Here is a 25463-nt window from a genome sequence, read left to right as displayed (position 1 = left end):
AGCAGCAAGACAGAGGCTATGCTTATTGGGACACCCAAGCAGGTCACCAGTGCTGAAAACATCTAAACACTAAAACTGATGGTCAAGCCATCCTTCTGTCATCTTGAACCCGGGAGTAAAGTTTGATCCTTCGCTGTCCTTTGATGCCCATTTAAAACATATCTGCAAAAAACTATTTTTTCCACCTAAGAAGCATCGCCCAGCTCAAACCATCGCCCAGCTCAAACCATAGCCCAGCTCAAACCATCGCCCAGCTCAAACCATCGCCCAGCTCAAACCATCGCTTTCCCAGCCAGATGCAGAGAAACTCATCCACGCATTGATCGTCTCCCGAATCGACAACACTGTTCGGGGGCCTTCCAGCCAAATCACTTCAGAGGCTTCTCTAGAATAGTCCACATCACCCCCATCCTTGCTGAACTCCACTGGCTACCGGTCAACTATAGGACTGACTTTAAAATTATCCTCCTAGTGTTTAAAGCCTTGAATGGATTTCGCCCCATCTACATTAGCGACCTATTTCTATCAATGAGCCACATCACACATGCAACTCCTGCAACACACCACTGCTTTAAGTCCCCAAGACATGTACTTTGGGGGACTGAGCCTTCTGCTCCATTGCCCCTCACCTGTGGAACTCTCTCCCTGACAAGAGCTGCTCCACTAATCTGAACTTTTAAAAACGGGCCTTAAAACACATTTCTACAGACTGACTTTCTTATTAGTCCTAATCTGGAAAGTCATTTTAGCACCAAGCCTACTATTGCCATTTCCTGCCTTCAATCTAAAATATGTTATTGTATAAAAAAATATATAATTTCTGCCTATGTAAAGCTTAGAAATGCTTATGTAAAGCTTAGAAATCATTTTATTTGTTACATGCGCCGAATACAACTGGTGTACACAACTCAGTGAAATGCTTGCTTACAGAACCTTTCCCAACAACGCAGAGTTACTATTTTATTTTTGTAACTAAACGAGAAAAAATAATAATACAAGAATGGAGCTATATACAGCGAGTATCTGTACCAGATCAATGTGCAGAGGTACAAGGTACTTGAGGTATGTACACATGATCAAAAGTATGTGGACACGTGCTCGTCGAACATCTCATTCCAAAATCATGGGCATTAATATGGAGTTGGTCCCCCCCTTTGCTGCTATAACAGCCTCCACTCTTCTGGGAAGGCTTTCCACTAGATGTTGGAACATTGCTGTGGGGACTTGATCCATTCAGCCACAAGAGGCAGCAGGTAGCCTAGTGGTTAGAGCGTTGGACTAGTAACCAAAAGGTTGCAAGATCGAATCCCCGAGCTGAGCTGTCGTTCTGCCCCCGAACAAGGCAGTTAAGCCACTGTTTGTAGGCCGTCTTGAAAATAAGAATTTGTTGTTAACTGACTTGCCTAGTTAAATAAAAATAAGAGCATTAGTGAGGTCAGGCACTGATGCTGGAATTCAACATGTCTTTTTTTATATGGGTGGGATTTAGTCTTTTCAACCCATTAAAACATAGGTTGAGGTAAATATCTTCTCATCTGCAGCAACATGGTCCCGTTCTGTTGAGTTTTCTGTAGGTTCCCCTTCACCTCCATGACAATCTGGAGAGAACAAGAAGAAATGCAGTTCAGACAAAGACAATTTCCATAGTCTGTTCCTATGGTGTTGAAATATTTACTTCAACATACAGTGCATTCGCAAAGTATTCAGACCCCTTCCCTTTTTCCAAATTGTTACAGCCTTATTCAAAAATTGATTAAATAAATTAAAATGTTCCTCATCAATACCACAATGACAAAGCAAAAATAAATAAAAGTTTAGAAATGTGTGCAAATGTATTCAAAATTAAAAACAGATGGTCAAAAGTTTTAGAACACCTACTCATTCAAGGCCTTTTCTTTATTTTGACTATTTTCTACATTGTAGAATAATAGTGAAGACGTCTAAACATATGGAATCCTGTAGTAACCCCAAAAAAGTGTTCCATCAAAACATACTTTATATTTGAGATTCTTCAAACAGCCACCCTATGCCTTTGCAAAGCTGTCACACTCTTAGCATTCTCTCAACCAGCTTAATGAGGTAGTCATCTGGAATGTGTTTCAATTAACAGGTGTGCCTTGTTAAAAGTTAATTTGTAGAATTTATTTCCTTCTTAATGCGTTTGAGCCAATCAGTTGTGTTGTGACAAGGTAGGGGGGATATACAGAAGACTGCCCTATTTGGTAAAAGTCCAAGTCCATATTATGGCAACAGCAGCTCAAATAAGCAAAGAGAAACAACAGTCCATCATTACTTTAAGACATGAAGGTCAGTCAATGTGGAAAATGAAGAACTTTGAAAGTTCTTCAAGTGCAGTCGCAAAAACCATCAAGCGCTATGATGAAACTGGACCGCCACAGGAATGGAAGACCCAGAGTTACCTCTGCTGCAGAGGATAGTTCATTAGACTTACCAGCCTCAGAAATTGCAACCCAAATAAATGCTTCAGAGTTCAAGTAACAGACATCAACATCAACTGTTCAGAGGAGACTGAGTCAAGCCTTCATGGTCGAGTTGCTGCATAGAAACCACTACTAAAGTACACCAATTAGAAGAGACTTGCTTGGGCCAAGAAACACGAGCAATGGACATTTGCTTCAATTTGTCCTTTGTTCTGATGAGTCCAAATTGGAGATTTTTGCTTCCAACCGCCGTGTCTTTGTGAGACGCGGTGTGGGTGAACGGATGATTGCCGCACTTTTATTTCCCACCGTAAAGCATGGAGAAGGAGGTGTTATGGTGGGGGGGTACTTTGCTGGTGACACTGTCTGTGATTTATTTAGAATTCAAGGCACACTTAACCAGCATGGCTACCACAGCATTCTGCAGCGATACGCCATCCCATCTGGTTTGGGCTTAGTGGGACTATCATTTGTTTTTCCAACAGGACAATGACCCAACACACTGTGTAAGGGCTATTTGTCCAAGAAGGAGAGTGATGGAGTGCTGCATCAGGTGACTTGGCCTCCACAATCCACCCCCGACCTCAACCCAATTGAGATGGTTTGGGATGAGTCGGAGCGCAGAGTGAAGGAAAAGCAGCCAACAAGTGCTCCACATATGTGGGAACTCCTTCAAGACTGTTGGAAAAGCATTCCAGGTGAAGCTGGTTGAGAGAATGCCAAGAGTGTGCAAAGCTGTCATCAAGGCAAAGGGTGGCTATTTTAATTATCTCAAATCTAAAATGTATTTTGATTTTGTTTAACACTTGATTTTATGTGTTATTTCATAGTTTTGACGTCTTCTATTATTCTACAATGTAGAAAATAGTAAAAATAAAGAAAAACCCTTGAATGAGTAGGTGATCTAAAACTTTTGACAGGTAGTGTATCTTATTTACATAAGTATTCAGAATATTTGACACTCGATACTCTTGCCCTGAATGCCAAGCGTCATGTCTGGAGGAAACCTGGCAACATCCCTACGGTGATACAAGGTGGCGGCAGCATCCTGGTGTGGAGATTTTTATCAGAGGCAGGGACTGACCTTCCAATTGGACAACGACCCTAAGCACACAGCCAGAACAACGCAGGAGTGGCTTCAGGACAAGTCTCTGAATGTCCTTGAGTGGCCCAGCCAGAGCCCGGACTTGAACTGAATCGAACATCTCTGGAGAGACCTGAAAATAGCAGTACAGCGACACTCCCCATCCAATCACTCCCCATCACCGAGCCACCGAGCCAACTAGGTTGAGCCACCGAGCCAACCGAGCCAACTAGGTGAAAATTCTGTTGATGTGCCCTTCAGCAAGGCACTTAACCCTACTTGGGAAAGGGGGATACCTAGTGAGTTGTACAATTCAATGCATTCAACTGAAATGTGTCTTCCGAATTTAACCCAACCCTAATTGCTCCTGTAAATCGCTCTGGATAAGAGCGTCTGCTAAATGACTAAAATGTCAATGTATAATTTAACAGCTTTGACAGTGCTGCAACAAAAGGGGGTTGGTGCAGAGTACCATAATAAAATGGTAGACAAACACCTATATAGGGCTCTGGTCCACTAGCCACGTAGGACCAGCCTGATTATTGTGCTCCCCATTCTGTTTAACAAGAGTGAGCTATAGACAGGTCTGGCTGGTTCACAAGGCTACTGGTCCACAATCATTATCAAGAATTAAACATGACATCTCACCTGGTCCTCTATAGACTCCATCTCTCTCTCACAGAGCTCCATGTCAGACGAGTCGTCGTGTCCTGAGGCGTCCAACTCAGCCCCGGTCAGGAAGTCCTTTGGGGCCTCAGCAATGGACCTGATAGCCTGGTCCTCCAGGGCCAAGGCTGTGTGACATGTCAGAATGGACATAGGTCCTGGATGTAGTGGGGTGTCCTACAGGAAATTAACAGATGGGGGGGAGGACATATGCTGCAAGAAGTTTATATTCCTCAACAAAGTAGATTAATACAGCTAAATAGGCTACAGGGGAAGTAAAAGGCAGATTTTTGTGAGCATGTATAACCAAACTGTAAGCCTTGTTAATGCTGTTCTAGGAGGTGTGTGTATCAAAGTGTTATTTTAGTATTTTAGAAGATATTTTTGTATCAAAGACCCATCATTTAAGTTTGTATTCATGCCTTAAAAAAAAGCCTGAACTTTTTTATTGGGTTTTGTCTGGCATCCCAGGAAATCAAGCGAGAAATCATGTGCAAATCCTGGAGACAGTCATGATTAATATATTAACACATTCTTACATGCTGACTAGACTGGGCATGCGTCATTGCGCACATGTTGATTTTGTCCATCCACACCACACATCAGGACACCCTGGTTGAAATATCAAAACGAACTCTGAACCAACTAGATTAATTTGAGGACAGGTCATGCACATTTAGCTAGCTAGCTTGCTGGTGTTAGCCTAATTTGTCCTGGAATATAAACATTGGGTTGTTATTTTCTGGATCTTTGTAGAATTTTGACCCCTTTTGAGTCACAAAAAAAGCATGTGTTACCTACTCTGACAATTAAATCGACAGATTAAAGGGGAAACCTAGTTAGTTTCTAGTAACCTCTCCTCCTTCAGTCTTCTTCTGTGGACTTTATATGGCAGTTGGCAACCAACTTTAAAGGTGCATTACCACCACCAACTGGACTTGAGTGTGGACCTCAGTTCATCTTTCAATCCCCCACGCGGGTGGGTATATGCTCCTAAAACCCAATGAGGAGATGGGAGAGGCCGGACTTGCAGCGCACAAATATAAAAAATAGAACCAAGTAATATATTAGTGCCTGGCTACGCAGATGCTAATTGATGCGGGCGAGCAGTTTGGATGAAATTGTAAAATAAAATGTACACATGCATGATATTCAACGCTCGCAACGCTGGCAGTGTGGTCAGCACGTTAGACAGCTGTGTTGCAACGGCAGGAAGTAGCTTTGGGCAGAGGTTTGCATTTTCAGTGCAGTTGCACTCATCCGCATTCCCCACCAGAGAGTATAACACTTAAAACATGGGAGTCAAAACAACATGCAACATTTTAGACAGTTTGGGGGTGAACATTTGAGGAAGAGAGGCATTTATTCCTTCCAACTGAATTGACTATCCCCTTTGCTAATATGGGGGAAAACCAACAGGCCATGGGAAGAGGTTAATGATGGCCCGGTTTGGATCTGAACAGCTACAACAAGCTGCCAGACTTGATTAGGGAGAGTGAAAATGTATATTTTGGGTGAAAATCAGTAAAAAAAACAAAAAAAGGGTATATTAGCAATGGGTTAATCATTATATTATGGATATATCATAAGAGCAGGAAACTTGGTGGGAGTCAGACTTTACGTACGTCGCTGAACTCTAGCGGCAGGCTCTCTGTGGGCTGTAACGCTGCAGCACTCAGGTACATGTCTCTGGGTAGTACTGCATCTAGCTGCTCTGGGGCCAGGGCTGTCTCCTGTTCAGGCTGGTACATGGGGGGCGGCAAGCAGAGATGCAGGGGGCAGCGAGGTTCCTCAGACTGGCCCATGTGGACCGGCCTATCACACGGAACATCCTTTAGCCCCGGACACATGTTAAACAGTACCTGGTTACTGTCCTTGTAGATGTCTTATGGTCAAGGATAAACACTTAATTAAATAAAGTATTAGATTGCATCTTTGTGGACCACACCAACAGACCGTGACTATTAGTTCTATAGGATGTTATTGCATTTCCATAGATGCATATGGCATTAAGAAGTTAAACAGAAACAAACATCTACCAGTTAGTAACCCATATACAGTGGGGAGAACAAGTATTTGATACACTGCCGATTTTGCAGGTTTTCCTACTTACAAAGCATGTAGAGGTCTGTAATTTTTATCATAGGTACACTTCAACTGTGAGAGACGGAATCTAAAACAAAAATCCAGAAAATCACATTGTATGATTTTTAAGTAATTAATTAGCATTTTATTGCATGACATAAGTATTTGATACATCAGAAAAGCAGAACTTAATATTTGGTACAGAAACCTTTGTTTGCAATTACAGAGATCAGACGTTTCCTGTAGTTCTTGACCAGGTTTGCACACACTGCAGCAGGGATTTTGGCCCACTCCTCCATACAGACCTTCTCCAGATCCTTCAGGTTTCGGGGCTGTCGCTGGGCAATACGGACTTTCAGCTCCCTCCAAAGATTTTCTATTGGGTTCAGGTCTGGAGACTGGCTAGGCCACTCCAGGACCTTGAGATGCTTCTTACGGAGCCACTCCTTAGTTGCCCTGGCTGTGTGTTTTGGGTCGTTGTCATTCTGGAAGACCCAGCCACGACCCATCTTCAATGCTCTTACTGAGGGAAGGAGGTTGTTGGCCAAGATCTCGCGATACATGGCCCCATCCATCCTCCCCTCAATACGGTGCAGTCGTCCTGTCCCCTTTGCAGAAAAGCATCCCCAAAGAATGATGTTTCCACCTCCATGCTTCACGGTTGGGATGGTGTTGTTGGGGTTGTACTCATCCTTCTTCTTCCTCCAAACACGGCGAGTGGAGTTTAGACCAAAAAGCTCTATTTTTGTCTCATCAGACCACATGACCTTCTCCCATTCCTCCTCTGGATCATCCAGATGGTCATTGGCAAACTTCAGACGGGCCTGGACATGCACTGGCTTGAGCAGGGGGACCTTGCGTGCGCTGCAGGATTTTAATCCATGACGGCGTAGTGTGTTACTAATGGTTTTCTTTGAGACTGTGGTCCCAGCTCTCTTCAGGTCATTGACCAGGTCCTGCCGTGTAGTTCTGGGCTGATCCCTCACCTTCCTCATGATCATTGATGCCCCACGAGGTGAGATCTTGCATGGAGCCCCAGACCGAGGGTGATTGACCGTCATCTTGAACTTCTTCCATTTTCTAATAATTGCGCCAACAGTTGTTGCCTTCTCACTAAGCTGCTTGCCTATTGTCCTGTAGCCCATCCCAGCCTTGTGCAGGTCTACAATTTCATCCCTGATGTCCTTACACAGCTCTCTGGTCTTGGCCATTGTGGAGAGGTTGGAGTCTGTTTGATTGAGTGTGTGGAAAGGTGTCTTTTATACAGGTAACGAGTTCAAACAGGTGCAGTTAATACAGGTAATGAGAGGAGAACAGGAGGGTGTCTTAAAGAAAAACTAACAGGTCTGTGAGAGCCGGAAATCTTACTGGTTGGTAGGTGATCAAATACTTATGTCATGCAATAAAATGCAAATTAATTACTTAAAAATCATACAATGTGATTTTCTGGATTTTTGTTTTAGATTCCGTCTCTCACAGTTGAAGTGTACCTATGATAAAAATTACAGACCTCTAAATGCTTTGTAAGTAGGAAAACCTGCAAAATCGGCAGTGTATCAAATACTTGTTCTCCCCACTGTAACATGGAGATTATCAGGGTTACTACAATTACCACATACCAATAAACTTAATATAATTACACTATGAATTAGACTTACTAGCTTACTAGCGTTACTTCACACAAGCTCACTACAATAACAGTATTAGGGTACTTGTATGAAAAGCTGGAAGGTGCAAATTATTTACAAGCTTGATTGGTTTCCTGCAACAATACTCTGTACCTCATTTACAATGGCTTTAGTTTGAATTAAATCAGGGTTTATTGATTCTTGGAAAAACATGCTAAATCAACAGCTGAATTACTTGCTACATCAGTCATTATGTTCAGCTTACTCTTGGTGACTATACAGTGCATTCAGAAAGTATTCAGACCCCTTGACTTTTCCACACATTTTGTTACGTTACAGCCTTGTTCTAAAGTGGATTAAACTACTGTTGTCTCCATCTACACACAATACCCCATAGTGACAAAGTGAAAACAGGTTTTTAGACATTTTTGCAAATGTATAAAATAAATACAATACAGAAATAGCTTATTTACATAAGTGTTCAGACCCTTTGCTATGAGTCTCGAAAATTAGCTCAGGTGCATCCTGTTTCCATTGATCATCCTTGATGTTTCTACAACTTGATTGGAGTCCACCTGTGGTAAATTCAATTAATTGGACATGATTTGGAAAGGCACACACCTGTCTATATAACATCCTACAGTTGACAGTGCATGTCAGGGCAAAAACCAAGCCATGAGGTCGAAGAAATTGTCCGTAGAGCTCCGAGACAGGATTGTGTCGAGGCACAGATCTGGGGAAGGGTACCAAAACATGTCTGCAGCATTGAAGGTCCCCAAGAACAACATGGCCTCAATCATTCTTAATTGGAAGGAGTTTGGAACCACCAAGATATTTTACAGCAGCAGGGACTGAGACTAGTCTGGATCGAGGGAAAGATGAACAGAGCAAAGTAGAGAAAGATCCTTGATGAAAACCTACTCCAGAGTGCTAAGGACCTCAGACTGGGGTGAAGGCTCACTTTCCAACAGGACAACAATCCTAAGCACACAGCCAAGACAACGCAAGGAGTGGCTTCGGGACAAGTCTCTGAATGTCCTTGAGTGGCCCAGCCAGAGCCCGGATTTGAACCCGATCGATTGAGCGGAAAAAAACAATTTAATCAATTTTAGAATAAAGCTGTAACGTAACAAAATGTGGAAAAAGTCAAGTGGTCTGAATACTTTCTGAATGCACTGTAAGCAGGTCACATTTAAAAACATTGTTGGATGTATGCATCTGCTTGGAATAATGATATAATGATTTGTTAAGGAGAAAAGGAGGTGTTTGTTCCTTCCAACTGAATTGACTATCCCCTTTGCTAGAATGGGGGAAAACCAACAGACCATGGGAAGAGGTTAATGTTGCCCTGGTTTGGATCTGGACAGCTACAAAAAGCTGCCAGACTTGATTAAGGCCGCGTTAGCAATAAGAGGGAGTGTGAAAATGCAAGTGCATGCATCTTCTTCAGTTCAAGCACATGTAAGAAATTGAAGGGCGCAAATGTCCAAGAAGTAGCGAGGCTGGCTGGTTAACATGGCAACATTCAAGCTTATGTTGTAGGTTATTATTAAGAGCATTAATAACTTACATAAGTCCATGTAAGTTATTGTATTCGTGCACATTTTAAAGTCAACCAATGATGGATCATAGATCATACTATGACGGATACGAGACAGCAGTGTCGTGTCATTGGGATAAAATGGTTAGAGCAGCGGGTCCCCTCCACTTTGAAGATACACCTCTGGCTGGATCTCACTGTATGGGTCTGTAGAGAGAACACACAATAACAGGGCAAAAAAGGTTCAAATCCTCAAACAAAAACTTCAGCTTCAACTTTAACACAAAATAAATCTTGAACAGAGGTTCCACATGCATTTGCTAACAAGTTAATCACGAAATCTTGCAAACTATCTGTACAGTCTGCAGCAAAATATCACACTGTGCCCTCTACTGGCACTGTACTGTACATGTAAGGTCAAGCAGAGTGGTTTTACGGTGCTATAAACAGGTTGGTTATTTAGCAACAAAACCGATGCATGCGGAACATTGGGGCAAAACAGACAGGGTTGGCTTAGATTGTTAACAAAATATATTTAGTCTCCAAATGTTTATTGAAAACATATATACATTTGCACAATCAGCACTTGTCTCTCAAATACATTGTTAGTGTCATGTTTTGTCTTTGATTATCATGTCTTGTCCCTGTGCTTCCCTTCTATTCGTTTCCCTCTGCTGGTCTTATTAGGTTCTTTCCCTCTTTCTATCCCTCTCTCTCCCCCTCCCTCTCTCCCTCTCTCGCTCTCTCTCTCTATCGTTCCGTTCCTGCTCCCAGCTGTTCCTCATTCTCCTAACTACCTCATTTACTCTTTCACACCTGTCCCCTATTTTGCCCTCTGATTAGGGTCCCTATTTCTCCCTCTGTTTTCCGCTTCTGTCCTTGTCGGATCCTTGTTTGATGTTTGCTGTTCTGTGTCCTTGTTCCGCCCTGTCGTGTTTTTGCCTTCTTCAGATGCTGCGTGTGAGCAGGTGTCTATGTCAGCTACGGCCTGTGCCTTCCCGAAGCGACCTGCAGTCTGTGGTCGCGTCTCCAGTCGTTCCTCTCTACTGACGAGAGGATTTCAGTTTTCCTGTTTTGGATTTACCTAAGATAATATCCAGGAGTATCGTTTTTTGTTTAAGACTGGAATAAAGACTCTGTTTCTATTAAGTCGCTTTTGGGTCCTCATTCACCTGCATAACAGAAGGATCCGACCAAGAATGGACCCAGCGACTACGGATTCTCGCAACACTGCCGTCGAGTTCCAGGGAGCAATGCTCGGCAGACACGAGCAGGAATTGTCTGCTGCTCGTTATGCCGTTGAGACCCTGGCCGCTCAGGTCTCCGACCTCTCAGGACAGTTTCAGAGTCTTCGTCTCGTGCCACCAGCTACTTCCTGGTCTTCCGAGTCTCCGGAACCTAGGGTTAATAACCCACCATGTTACTCTGGGCAGCCCACTGAGTGTCGCTCCTTTCTCACCCAGTGTGATATTGTGTTCTCTCTCCAGCCCAACACATACTCAAGAGAGAGAGCTCGGATCGCTTACGTCATATCACTCCTTACTGGTCGGGCTCGGGAGTGGGGCACAGCTATCTGGGAGGCAAGGGCTGAGTGTTCTAACGATTATCAGAACTTTAAAGAGGAGATGATACGGGTTTTTGATCGTTCAGTTTTTGGGAAGGAGGCTTCCAGGGCCCTGGCTTCCCTATGTCAAGGTGATCGATCCATAACGGATTACTCTATAGAGTTTCGCACTCTTGCTGCCTCCAGTGACTGGAACGAGCCGGCGTTGCTCGCTCGTTTTCTGGAGGGACTCCACGCTGAGGTTAAGGATGAGATTCTTTCCCGGGAGGTTCCTTCCAGCGTGGACTCTTTGATTGCACTCGCCATCCGCATAGAACGACGGGTAGATCTTCGTCACCGAGCTCGTGGAAGAGAGCTCGCGTTAACGGTGTTCCCCCTCTCCGCATCTCAACCATCTCCTCCCACCGGCTCAGAGACTGAGCCCATGCAGCTGGGAGGTATTCGCATCTCGACTAAGGAGAGGGAACGGAGAATCACCAACCGCCTTTGCCTTTATTGCGGTTCTGCTGGACATTTTGTCATGTCATGTCCAGTAAAAGCCAGAGCTCATCAGTAAGCGGAGGGCTACTGGTGAGCGCTACTACTCAGGTCTCTCCATCAAGATCCTGTACTACCTTGTCGGTCCATCTACGCTGGACCGGTTCGGCTGCTTCCTGCAGTGCCTTGATAGACTCTGGGGCTGAGGGTTGTTTTATGGACGAAGCATGGGCTCGGAAACATGACATTCCTCTCAGACAGTTAGGGAAGCCCACGCCCATGTTCGCCTTAGATGGTAGTCTTCTCCCCAGTATCAGATGTGAGACACTACCTTTAACCCTCACAGTATCTGGTAACCACAGTGAGACCATTTCCTTTTTGATTTTTCGTTCACCTTTTACACCTGTTGTTTTGGGTCATCCCTGGCTAGTATGTCATAATCCTTCTATTAATTGGTCTAGTAATTCTATCCTATCCTGGAGCGTTTCTTGTCATGTGAAGTGTTTAATGTCTGCTATCCCTCCTGTTTCTTCTGTCCCCTCTTCTCAGGAGGAACCTGGTGATTTGACAGGAGTGCCGGAGGAATATCATGATCTGCGCACGGTCTTCAGTCGGTCCAGAGCCAACTCTCTTCCTCCTCACCGGTCGTATGATTGTTGTATTGATCTCCTTCCGGGGACCACTCCCCCTCGGGGTAGACTATACTCTCTGTCGGCTCCCGAACGTAAGGCTCTCGAGGATTATCTGTCTGTTTCTCTCGACGCCGGTACCGTGGTGCCTTCTTCCTCTCCCGCCGGAGCGGGGTTTTTTTTTGTTAAGAAGAAGGACGGTACTCTGCGCCCCTGCGTGGATTATCGAGGGCTGAATGACATAACGGTTAAGAATCGTTATCCGCTTCCCCTTATGTCGTCAGCCTTCGAGATTCTGCAGGGAGCCAGGTTCTTTACTAAGTTGGACCTTCGTAACGCTTACCATCTCGTGCGCATCAGAGAGGGGGACGAGTGGAAAACGGCGTTTAACACTCCGTTAGGGCATTTTGAATACCGGGTTCTGCCGTTCGGTCTCGCTAATGCTCCAGCTGTCTTTCAGGCATTAGTTAATGATGTACTGAGAGACATGCTGAACATCTTTGTTTTCGTTTACCTTGACGATATCCTGATTTTTTCACCGTCACTCGAGATTCATGTTCAGCACGTTCGACGTGTACTCCAGCGCCTTTTAGAGAATTGTCTCTACGTGAAGGCTGAGAAGTGCGCCTTTCATGTCTCCTCTGTCACATTTCTCGGTTCTGTTATTTCCGCTGAAGGCATTCAGATGGATCCCGCTAAGGTCCAGGCTGTCAGCGATTGGCCCGTTCTTAAGTCACGTGTCGAGTTGCAGCGCTTTCTCGGTTTCGCTAATTTCTATCGGCGTTTCATTCGTAATTTCGGTCAAGTGGCTGCCCCTCTCACAGCTCTGACTTCTGTCAAGACGTGCTTTAAGTGGTCCGGTTCCGCCCAGGGAGCTTTTGATCTCCTCAAGAAGCGTTTTACATCCGCTCCTATCCTTGTTACTCCTGACGTCACTAAACAATTCATTGTCGAGGTTGACGCTTCAGAGGTGGGCGTGGGAGCCATTCTGTCCCAGCGCTTCCATTCTGACGATAAGGTCCATCCTTGCGCTTATTTTTCTCATCGCCTGTCGCCATCGGAACGCAACTATGATGTGGGTAACCGCGAACTGCTCGCCATCCGCTTAGCCATAGGCGAATGGCGACAGTGGTTGGAGGGGGCGACCGTCCCTTTTGTCGTTTGGACTGACCATAAGAACCTTGAGTACATCCGTTCTGCCAAACGACTTAATGCACGTCAAGCTCGTTGGGCGTTGTTTTTCGCTCGTTTCGAGTTCGTGATTTCTTATCGCCCGGGAAATAAGAACACCAAGCCTGATGCCTTATCCCGTCTCTTTAGTTCTTCTGTGGCTTCTACCGACCCCGAGGGGATTCTCCCTGAAGGGCGTGTTGTCGGGTTGACTGTCTGGGGAATTGAGAGACAGGTAAAGCAAGCACTCACTCACACTGCGTCGCCGCGCGCTTGTCCTAGTAACCTTCTGTTCGTTCCTGTCTCTACTCGTCTGGCTGTTCTTCAGTGGGCTCACTCTGCCAAGTTAGCTGGCCACCCCGGCGTTCGGGGTACGCTTGCTTCTATTCGCCAGCGGTTTTGGTGGCCTACTCAGGAGCGTGACACGCGCCGTTTCGTGGCTGCTTGTTCGGACTGCGCGCAGACTAAGTCAGGTAACTCTCCTCCTGCCGGTCGTCTCAGACCGCTTCCCATTCCTTCTCGACCATGGTCTCACATCGCCTTAGACTTTATTACCGGTCTGCCTTCGTCTGCGGGGAAGACTGTGATTCTTACGGTTGTCGATAGGTTCTCTAAGGCGGCGCATTTCATTCCCCTCGCTAAGCTTCCTTCCGCTAAGGAGACGGCACAAATCATCATTGAGAATGTGTTCAGAATTCATGGCCTCCCGTTAGACGCCGTTTCAGACAGAGGCCCGCAATTCACGTCACAGTTTTGGAGGGAGTTCTGTCGTTTGATTGGTGCTTCCGTCAGTCTCTCTTCCGGGTTTCATCCCCAGTCTAACGGTCAAGCAGAAAGGGCCAATCAGTCGATTGGTCGCATATTACGCAGCCTTTCTTTTCGAAACCCTGCGTCTTGGGCAGAACAGCTCCCCTGGGCAGAATACGCTCACAACTCGCTTCCTTCGTCTGCTACCGGGCTATCTCCGTTTCAGAGTAGTCTTGGGTACCAGCCTCCTCTGTTCTCGTCCCAGCTCGCCGAGTCCAGCGTTCCCTCCGCTCAGGCTTTTGTCCAACGTTGTGAGCGCACCTGGAGGAGGGTCAGGTCTGCACTTTGCCGTTACAGGGCGCAGACTGTGAGAGCCGCCAATAAACGTAGGATTAAGAGTCCTAGGTATTGTCGCGGTCAGAGAGTGTGGCTTTCCACTCGTAACCTTCCCCTTACGACAGCTTCTCGCAAGTTGACTCCGCGGTTCATTGGTCCGTTCCGTGTCTCTGAGGTCGTCAATCCTGTCGCTGTGCGACTGCTTCTTCCGCGACATCTTCGTCGCGTCCACCCTGTCTTCCATGTCTCCTGTGTCAAGCCTTTTCTTCGCGCCCCCGTTCGTCTTCCCTCCCCCCCCCCCCGTCCTTGTCGAGGGCGCACCTATTTACAAGGTACGGAAGATCATGGACATGCGTTCTCGGGGACGTGGTCACCAGTACTTAGTGGATTGGGAGGGTTACGGTCCTGAGGAGAGGAGTTGGGTTCCATCTCGGAACGTGCTGGACCGTTCGTTGATTGATGATTTCCTCCGTTGCCGCCAGGGTTCCTCCTCGAGTGCGCCAGGAGGCGCTCGGTGAGTGGGGGGGTACTGTCATGTTTTGTCTTTGATTATCATGTCTTGTCCCTGTGCTTCCCTTCTATTCGTTTCCCTCTGCTGGTCTTATTAGGTTCTTTCCCTCTTTCTATCCCTCTCTCTCCCCCTCCCTCTCTCCCTCTCTCGCTCTCTCTCTCTATCGTTCCGTTCCTGCTCCCAGCTGTTCCTCATTCTCCTAACTACCTCATTTACTCTTTCACACCTGTCCCCTATTTTGCCCTCTGATTAGGGTCCCTATTTCTCCCTCTGTTTTCCGCTTCTGTCCTTGTCGGATCCTTGTTTGATGTTTGCTGTTCTGTGTCCTTGTTCCGCCCTGTCGTGTTTTTGCCTTCTTCAGATGCTGCGTGTGAGCAGGTGTCTATGTCAGCTACGGCCTGTGCCTTCCCGAAGCGACCTGCAGTCTGTGGTCGCGTCTCCAGTCGTTCCTCTCTACTGACGAGAGGATTTCAGTTTTCCTGTTTTGGATTTACCTAAGATAATATCCAGGAGTATCGTTTTTTGTTTAAGACTGGAATAAAGACTCTGTTTCTATTAAGTCGCTTTTGGGTCCTCATTCACCTGCATAACAGTTAGTTGTTGATAAGCTAGCTAGCGAATTTTAGCCATATTAGCATAGAAGTGAAATCAGTCGAAACACCTCAAAACAAGACATCAAATCAAACGTTATGTTACATGTGCTGAATACACGTGTAGACCTTACAGTGAAGTGCTTACTTACAAGCCCTTAACCAACCGACAAAAGCCACTCAGCGAGGAAGAAGCCACTGCACCAAAACTGCCATAAAAAAGCCAGACTACAGTTTGCAACTGCACATGGGGACAAAGATCATACATTTTGGAGAAATGTCCTCTGGGATGAAACAAAAATAGAACTCTTTGGCCATAATGACCATCGTTATATTTGGAGGAAAAAGGGGGAGACTTGCAAGCCGAAGAACAACATCCCAACCGTGACGCACGGGGTGGCAGCATCATGTTGTGGGGGTGCTTTGCTGCAGGAGGGACTGGCGCACTCCACAAAATAGATGGCCATGAGGCAGGAAAATTATGTGGATATATTGAAGCAACATCTCAAGACATCAGTCAGGAAGTTAAAGCTTGGTCGCAAATGGGTCTTCCAAATGGACAATGACCCCAAGTATACTTCCAAAGTTGTGGCAAAATGGCTTAAGGACAACAAAGTCAAGGTATTGGAGTGGCCATCACAAAGCCCTGACCTCAATCCTATAAAAGAAACTTTGTGGGCAGAACTGAAAAAGCGTGTGCGAGCAAGGAGGCCTATGAACCTGACTCAGTTACACCAGCTCTGTCAGGAGGAATGGGCCAAAGTTCACCCAACTTATTGTGGGAAGCTTGTGGAAGGCTACCCAAAACGTTTGACCCAAGTTAAACAATTTAAGGGCAATGCTACCAAATAATAATTGAGTGTATGTAAACTTCTGACCCGCTGGGAATGTGATGAAAGAAATAAGAGCTGAAATAAATCATTCTCTCTACTATCATTCTGACATCACATTCTTAAAATAAAGTGGTGATCCTAACTGACCTAATTAAGGGAATTTTTACTACGATTAAATGTCAGGAATTGTGAAAAACTGAGTTTAATGTATTTGGCTAAGGTGTATGTAAACTTCCGACTTCAACTGTATGTAATGTGGTAGAGAACACAGTTTCCGAATATTGCAGTCTTACTTAAGAGGGTCCTTGTGGTTATTGTCAATACTGTCAGCTTCACTGTCTGGGTCTCCACTACAGGTCTGGTCAAGAGCGAGTGGTCCCTGCTCACCCTCACTCTGTAGATGAGGACAGCTGGACAGACAATCCTCATCAGCTCCCCTGGACTGTGACTTGGCTCAATGCAGTGGAGGAATGTACAGGAATGGGACCATGCACTTAATAGTAAATGCTCCCTTTACCTGGAATAGCAACTATTATAAAAAAGAACAGCTATCAGGACACCGGAAAGTAAAAAATGAGCTGTTAAATATGGTGCAACACATTTTGTTGTGCATGGTCTCTGATAAATAAAATAGGAGGTTAAAATATGTTGCCAATGCATATGTGTAGAAAGAAAAAAGATGGTGCAGAAACATTTCACACCTAGGATGAGGCTGGCTTCACTGCGGCCACTGTCCTGCTCATGGGTCTCAGTGCAGTTGTATCCACTGAGCAGAGATAGGAAGGCCTCAGGAGAGGGACCAGATGAGGCCTTCCTCAACTGGGCCTGGAGAGCCATGGCATTCCACCTAAAGCAATTATTGTCCTCCAGGACGTGTTTGATGCAGAACTACCTCCAGGCGGGGCTGGGAGCAGGGCCGCTGGGTGAAGGAACAGGCCTTGGGCTCTTGGGTACGGGCAGTCTGGGACAAACGGCCCCAGCTTGACGGCAACACGTGGATCCTTATCCTGTTCATTAGTGGTTCTGGAAGGGAAATACATACTTTAGGTGAGCACCAGGTGCTGAAGCAGCAACGATATAGTTAAGCGTCAACATGGTTAGTCAGCTGAGACTCGGGCAATATGTGATGGCAAGCAGAGAATACAGGGGGCACTAGAGTGCATCTTGCTACTACCACAGTACAGTAAACATGGGACATGTAAAGTTGATTTGTGTGTGTTGTTCACGGACCTGACCGTAGGCTTTTTAGGGCATTTTCACACAGTTTGACTATTTGAAGATTTTAAATAAATGTGAAAATTTGTAGCTACTTTAAGTTAATAACTTCAGTCAACACGTTAAGAGATAAAGCAGATTGCGTTCATTGCACCTGTCACATGACAAAGCTTACCGTAGTTCCCCAGAACAGTTGAGCCAGTCATGTGTGTTTGTAAACAGCACAACGGGAGAAAACGAGCTGGTGAGTCCATAGCGTTCTATATCTATCGGTGAGTCTCTGTTGTGCAGCGCACGAGGTGATGAAGTTACCCTTGTATGCAACTCACTACTAAATGTTTGCCATCGGATACACTACATGGCCAAAAATGTGGACACACTTAAAAAAAATATATATATATATATATATACAAAAATAATTAAATAAATTAAAATATAAAAAATAAATACAAATCTGTGAATTTGGCTATTTCAGCCACATCCATTGCGACAGGTTTATAAAATCGAGCACACCGCCATGCAACCTCCATAGACAAACATTGGCAGTAGAATGGCCTGTACTGAAGAGCTCAGTGACTCAACGTGGCACCGTCATAGGATGCCACCTTTCCAACAAGTCACTTCGTCAGATTTCTGCACTGCTAGAGCTGCCCCGGTTAACTGTAGGTGCTGTTAATGTGAAGTGGAAACGTCTCGGAGCAACAACAACCCAGCCGCGAAGTGGTAGGCCACACAAGCTCACAGAACAGGACCGTCAAGTGCTGAAGCCTGTAAAAATCATTTGTCCTCGGCTGACAACACTCACTACCGAGTTCCAAACTGCCTCTGGAAGCAATGTCAGCACAAGAACTGTTCGTCGGGAGCTTCATGAAATGGGTTTCCATGACGGAGCAGCCGCTTACAAGCCTAAGATCACCATGCGCAATGCCAAGCGTTGGCTGAAGTGGTGTAAAAGCTTGCTGCCATTGGACTCTGGAGCAGTGGAAACGTGTTCGCTGGAGTGATAAATCACACTTCACCATCTGGGAGTCCGGCGGACAACTCTGGGTTTGGCGGATACCAGGAGAACGCTACTAATGGTCTGAGGCTGTTTTTCATGGTTCGGGCTAGGCCCCTTAGTTCCAGTCAAGGGTAATCATAACGCTACAGCATACAATGACATTCTAGACGATTCTGTGCTTCCAACTTTGTGGCAACAGTTTGAGGAAGGCCCTATCCTGTTTCAAAATGACAATGCCACCGTGCACAAAGCGAGTTCCATGCAGAATTTTGTTGGTGAAAGAGATCAGTGTGGAAGAAATTAACTGGCCTGCACAGAGCCCTGACCTTAACCCCATCGAACACCTTCGGGATTAATTGGAACGCAGACTACGAGCCAGGCCTAATCACCCAACGTCAGTGCCCGACCTCACTAATGCTCTTGTGGCTGAATGGAAGCAAGTCCCTGCACCAATGTTCCAACATCTAGTGGAAATCCTTCCCAGAAGAGTGGAGGCTGTTATATTAATTCCCATGATTTTGGAATGAAATGCTTGACAAGCAGATGTCCACATACTTTTAGCCATGTAATGTAGCTGATGGAAAACAATAAGTAGTGAATTGCATACAAGGGTAATAACTTCATCACCTAATGTGCACCTGCACAACAGAGACTCACCGATATAGTGCATCTTATCATGGCTTTCTGCCATAAGTCAAAGAGCTCTGGATGCTTTGTGTACAGCTACCTTATTTTTTCTCCTCCGTTCTTATCTGTGTAAACATGCTGCTCTTCCTTCAGTAAAACATGCATCACAACTTTGTTCATTTGCCAAATTTCTCTTGTTCACTTTCGCATGCAAATGTCCACATTCACCGAAAATGACATTCGGTAGCTACTAGCTATGCTTGTATAACTTGAAGAGCTGGATTTGCCCGTCTTTACTATTATTATTATTATTATTATTTGCTCTATAGCATTTCGCTAATAGCATCTGATTTTGCTATTAGTTTGTATTAAATTTTGTTACCATTCTGGTAAGAGGCCCAATGGTCTTTTCTTGCGTTTTTAGCGCCCCCTTGTGTGCTATGCCCTATAATACCGTAAATTCCGGGATGAGAGAATGATGGTGTGACGATATGAAAATATGGATTGTGCCCAAGCCTACACCAGAGTTTGGAAAAACCTCACCAAACCATGTGTGAAAGCCCTCTTAGAATCCAAGAGTGAAATGCTTACTCGTCTCTAACATGTAGGCTCAGAATTCCCGAACAGACCCATTAAGTCAGAATGTTGAACAAACATATCAAATTACTTTACCCATTGTCCGCTGAATTTGTCCCCATGTCGGAGGTAATCTAAGGCAAAATATCGACAGGGAAGCGTATAACTTGAAGAGCTGGATTTGCCCGTCTTTGCTATTAGTTTGTTTGTTTGTTTTCTCTCTATAGCATTTCGCTAATAACATCTAATTTTGCTATTAGTTTGTATTATCACCCAGACCTTCAGTATGTGGGTCTGCATGTCAGTTTTTCGCACGCGACAAACACATACACAATATGGCCGAACCTAACCGAACATTGTCCCATGCAATCAGCTGGCAAGGAAATGTGCTTTGGTCGACTAAGTTCGGTTACATTCAGCTATTGTTTACATATTGTGCATCACATGTAATGCCTCAGGAAAATACAAGTGACAGAACCTACCGACGCCGCAAAAAGTATTCCTGTGGATACCCCATCTCCACCTCCTACTGCCAAAAGGCTAAACAGCACGGACAACCGGTAAAGTAAGAGTACATACAGTGGGGCAAAAAGGTATTTAGTCAGCCACCAATTGTGCAAGTTCTCCCACTTAAAAAGATGAGAGTGGCCTGAATTTCATCATAGGTAGTACACTTCAACTATGACAGACAAAACGAGAAAAAAAATCCAGAAAATCACATTGTAGGATTTTTAATGAATTTATTTGCAAATTATGGTGGAAAATAAGTATTTGGTCACCTACAAACAAGCAAGATTTCTGGCTCTCACAGACCTGTAACTTCTTCTTTAAGAGGCTCCTCTGTCCTCCACTCGTTACCTGTATTAATGGCACCTGTTTGAACTTGTTATCAGTATAAAAGACACCTGTCCACAACCTCAAACAGTCACACTCCAAACTCCACCATGGCCAAGACCAAAGAGCTGTCAAAGGACACCAGAAACAAAATTGTAGACCTGCACCAGGCTGGGAAGACTGAATCTGCAATAGGTAAGCAGCTTGGTTTGAAGAAATCAACTGTGGGAGCAATTATTAGGAAATGGAAGACATACAAGACCACTGATAATCTCCCTCGATCTGGGGCTCCACGCAAGATCTCACCCCGTGGGGTCAAAATGATCACAAGAACGGTGAGCAAAAATCCCAGAACCACACGGGGGGACCTAGTGAATGACCTGCAGAGAGCTGGGACCAAAGTAATAAAGCCTACCATCAGTAACACACTACGCCGCCAGGGACTCAAATCCTGCAGTGCCAGACGTGTCCCCCTGCTTAAGCCAGTACATGTCCAGGCCCGTCTGAAGTTTGCTAGAGAGCATTTGGATGATCCAGAAGAAGATTGGGAGAATGTCATATGGTCAGATGAAACTAAAATATAACTTTTTGGTAAAAACTCAACTCGTCGTGTTTGGAGGACAAAGAATGCTGAGTTGCATCCAAAGAACACCATACCTACTGTGAAGCATGGGGGTGGAAACATCATGCTTTGGGGCTGTTTTTCTGCAAAGGGACCAGGACGACTGATCCGTGTAAAGGACAGAATGAATGGGGCCATGTATCGTGAGATTTTGAGTGAAAACCTCCTTCCATCAGCAAGGGCATTGAAGATGAAACGTGGCTGGGTCTTTCAGCATGACAATGATCCCAAACACACCGCCCGGGCAACGAAGGAGTGGCTTCGTAAGAAGCATTTCAAGGTCCTGGAGTGGCCTAGCCAGTCTCCAGATCTCAACCCCATAGAAAATCTTTTGGAGGGAGTTGAAAGTCCGTGTTGCCCAGCAACAGCCCCAAAACATCACTGCTCTAGAGGAGATCTGCATGGAGGAATGGGCCAAAATACCAGCAACAGTGTGTGAAAACCTTGTGAAGACTTACAGAAAACGTTTGACCTCTGTCATTGCCAACAAAGGGTATATAACAAAGTATTGAGATAAACTTTTGTTATTGACCAAATACTTATTTTCCACCATAATTTGCAAATAAATTCATTAAAACTCCTACAATGTGATTTTCTGGATTTTTCTTCTCATTTTGTCTGTCATAGTTGAAGTGTACCTATGATGAAAATTACAGGCCTCTCTCATCTTTTTAAGTATTCGCCATTCTGGCTTGTAGACTCTTGCGTCTTTTTTAGGCTGCCTTCGTTCAGACAGAAGAACCATGGGGTAACAGTCTGATGTTTAGGCAAACCTGACCTATGTCTGACATTAACTTAATCTGTAATTCAAGCCTTACTCAACTTCAGCAATCAAAAGATAAATACTAAAATAGGTGGATCAGCATAAACAGTGACAGTTGGGCTGAAGGACAGCATGACCAGAGGTAAATAAATTAGGTCAAGAAAAGCACAGGGCAGCTGTCTAGACAACATGCCACATGGACATGGTTTCAGATCTGACCTTTGTACATGCGGCTGATAGTTAAGTTATTCAGGAAAGTAACTTTAGCAAGAGACATGGCCTTTCATTGCAAATTTATTGACAATAAAAATGTTAATTGCTAACTAGCAAGAAAGGTATAATAACTATCTAGTTTGCCCAACACAGGTATGTTCAGGATAAAACAAACTGTAGCTATTGTAGCTACTTAAAGCACTAATATTTATTTTCGAGGACCATTCATTTGTAATATTATGCAAGTGTTTCTAGTTGCCACCAGATGGCAGTATATCGCCTCAACCTCATGAATAAATAGTAAGTTATTTTTTTCTCTTCACTACCTTACAAATTCTACTCAATAATACGTGTTTCACTACTTATTTACTACATACATGAGTGAAGTCAGTACTGATGATGTTTCCTTACATGAACTGTAACTATGTACATTTTTTGAAATTGTTGCATTTATATTTTTGTTCAGTGTACATGATAATAATATTAAATTGTCTATTTAAATTGTCTTTATATTTCACTAAATGTTAGGTCCCACAGGCTGCCCAACACATGGCATGAAAGTGAATTCTGACAATGTAAAAGGCCCTTAGTTGACTCTAAAATGTTGAAAAGAAACAAGTTATTGTGCGATATGATTAAAGATTCTAGGGGACCCCACATGTGTCCCAGACCCCAAGTTTGGGAACCACTGTACTACTAACCTCTCTCCCTGCTTGCTTCAATGCTTCCTCTCGGCGGGATTATAAATCAGATCAAGAAGCCTTCTGAGCGTTGATCAACACTTGGAAGGCAATAATATGTGGGTAAACGATAATTAAAATAAAAAAGGCGAGTAAAGGCCATTTCACAAATGTACATTTTAGTCATTTAGAAGACGCTCTTATCCAGAGTGATTTACAGTGGTGAGGGCATACATTTTAGTACTGGTCCCCCGTGAAAATCGAACCCACAACCCTGGCATTGCAAGCGCCATGCTGTACTAACTGAGCTACACAGGATTATTTAAAAAATAGCTTAAACGCTATTTACCCTCCACTACGTCGCTGGATGGGTCTGGCAAAGCCATTCATAAACATCAATATCCTGCTAGGCAGAATTGAATCTACATTTGCCCTGCATGCTAGCTAACAATATGATGTTTGGAGGCTCCTAATCAGTCAGTTCTGTACCTGCCAGGCTAACACTGAACCCACACCGGCTGCGTTCGTGCGCCATAGTGCATAAATGTATTTTGTCCCCCTACACCAAACAAGATCACAACATGCAGGTTAAAATATCAAAACAAACTCTGAACCAATGACATTAATTTGGGGACAGGTCAAAAAGCATTACACATTTATGGCAATCTAGCTAGTTAGCTTGCACTTGCTAACTAATTTGTCCTATTTAGCTAGCTTGCTGTTGCTAGCTAATTTGTCCTGGGATATAAACATTGAGTTGTTATTTTACCTGAAATGCACAAGGTCCTCTACTCCGACAATTAATCCACACATAAAACAGTCAACAAAATATTTTCTAGTCGTTTCTAGTCATCTCTCCTCCTTCCAGGCCTTTTCATCTTTGAATTTATATGCTGATTGGCATCTAAACTAATAGTATTGTAATGAAACAGCAGGAAGCGGGTCTCAAACCCTCGACCTTCTAGCCCGAGGTCCGGCGCGCTATCGACTGTGCCGCAAAAGCATGCTCGTGCGGCAGAGTCGATTTCCGTGTTTATAAACCCAGGGTCGTTACACTACTCCCTCCTTTCAAAGAGTGCGTCCTCGCGACTCTACATCTTACAGGAATGCGCTCATCGGCCAAGCACACGCACTGTCGTGGATGCAAGGTCCGATCATTACCGACACCAGCGTAATGAAACAGCAGGGAGCAGGTCTCGAACCCTTGACCTTCTAGCCCGAGGTCCGGCGCGCTATCGACTGTGCAGCAAAAGCATGCTCGTGCAGCAGTCGATTTTCACGCATATAAACCCAGGGTCGTTACAGTATTACCAACACAGTTCATCTTTCAATCACCCACGTGGGTATAACCAATGAGGAGATGGCACGTGGGTACCTGCTTCTATAAACCAATGAGGAGATGGGAGAGGCAGGACTTGCAGCGCAATCTGCATCAGAAATAGAAAGGACTTCTATGTTTGTCCTTGGCAACGCAGACGCTCATTGACGCGCACAAGCAGTGTGGGTGCAATAATTGAATAACATAGATTTCTACATTTATTTTGCATTGCACGCGACTAGAGCGTGTAGTCAGGGTATGAGGGGACAAAATAAATGTATGCACGATGGCGCACGTGCACAGCCGGTTTGGGTTCGGTGTATGTGGCAGTGTGGGTAGAATGAGCGTGCTTGCCTGGCAGCCAGCTCGCAAAACACTTTAGAAAATAAAACTCTGTAGTCTGGAAATGTATTCATAAAACCAATACTTTTCTAATATTTTTCAGATTAACATATTTTATCATTTTCTATTCTTTCATTTTAATTCAACTTGAGAAATTATATGATTTAAGGTATTCTATTACTTGAATTTCAGAGTGCCAAATCCAAGTACTTTAAGCACCTCAAGCACTTTGTGCGAACCCTGTACATTGATAAAGCTAAAATCATAAAGTTACTGGTCCCCTCCCCATGTCAAATTCTTGGATTCAGGAGGGTTTATTTAGAGGATGACTCACCCTAACACTCATTTTAATACACCAACGGTAACATAATATTCCCTTACCCAATTTAAATAAGTACCGCTTTGTAACCAACATCAGAGAAGGCATGTTTGCAGAGGGGCGTGGTTAATATAGCTATACTGCGGGAGTTGTCATGTAATTACTTCTGTGAACCACATCACGAGATGCCAAATGGGAGATGTATAATAAACTGCAATTTAAAATGTGCTTTGAGTTGCTTTGTGCATCACCAGATTTTCTTGAAATTGATTTTACTGCATCCAAGTTTCTTGACATAGGCGTTTCAAAGAGCTGACAGTCAAGGCAAGCACAAGAATACAAACTCCCCGCCCACTCAGGGTCATGACTAGTTTCCAAAGCCACAAAGTCATAAACCCTTCATATTTCTACAAATTCTATTCAAACGTGATTTTAAACCTAACCTTAACTACACTGCTAACCTTAGGCCTATCCCTAAATTAAGGTAGTTAGCAATGAGGAAAAAATTTACTTAAATTGAGCATTTCTATCCGTAACATTTTTTTTTATGGCTGCTATGTTTGTACCTCAAAGTGCTATTTTACATGGGAATCAGAATGACTGTTCGATACCTTTATGATGATCCTGCATAAACCCAATCACGTGCAACATGG

General features: G+C 44.4%; 1 protein-coding gene across 3 annotated transcripts; it reads right to left on the bottom strand.

Moving 5' to 3' along the window:
• Window positions 1-1936: 1936 nt before the first annotated feature.
• LOC139557688 (KAT8 regulatory NSL complex subunit 2-like) lies at window positions 1937-17884 on the bottom strand. 3 transcript variants are annotated; one of them, XM_071372781.1, is made up of 6 exons: window positions 17692-17882; window positions 17003-17324; window positions 16595-16830; window positions 9556-9651; window positions 5817-6065; window positions 1937-4368 (listed from the first exon to the last, which is right to left on the bottom strand). In XM_071372781.1, exons 4-6 carry the CDS (start codon window positions 9574-9576, stop codon window positions 4156-4158), a joined length of 483 nt encoding a protein of 160 aa, XP_071228882.1. In that variant the 5' UTR covers window positions 9577-9651; window positions 16595-16830; window positions 17003-17324; window positions 17692-17882; the 3' UTR covers window positions 1937-4155. The 3 variants fall into 3 exon arrangements, with proteins under 3 accessions (XP_071228882.1, XP_071228880.1, XP_071228883.1); XM_071372779.1 differs by having other exon boundaries at window positions 16595-17324; window positions 17692-17884; XM_071372782.1 differs by lacking the exon at window positions 16595-16830 and having other exon boundaries at window positions 17692-17881.
• Between the last annotated feature and the right edge of the window lie 7579 nt (window positions 17885-25463).

Source organism: Salvelinus alpinus, chromosome 28, assembly GCF_045679555.1.
Source record: "Salvelinus alpinus chromosome 28, SLU_Salpinus.1, whole genome shotgun sequence".
NCBI lineage: Eukaryota > Metazoa > Chordata > Actinopteri > Salmoniformes > Salmonidae > Salvelinus > Salvelinus alpinus.
The sequence above is the reverse complement of the archived record's forward strand: the minus strand, read 5'-3'. Positions and strand labels throughout refer to the sequence as shown.

What these genes read in the sequence shown, in the direction of transcription:
- LOC139557688 (XM_071372779.1), bottom strand. Translation starts at nt 9,576, where the DNA reads ATGACACGACACTGCTGTCTC. An exon ending in TGACACGACACTGCTGTCTC is followed by an intron (nt 6,066 to 9,555) that starts GTATCCGTCATA and finishes GACATCTACAAG; the next exon opens with GACAGTAACCAGGTACTGTT. An exon ending in TGCCGCTAGAGTTCAGCGAC is followed by an intron (nt 4,369 to 5,816) that starts GTACGTAAAGTC and finishes AATTTCCTGTAG; the next exon opens with GACACCCCACTACATCCAGG.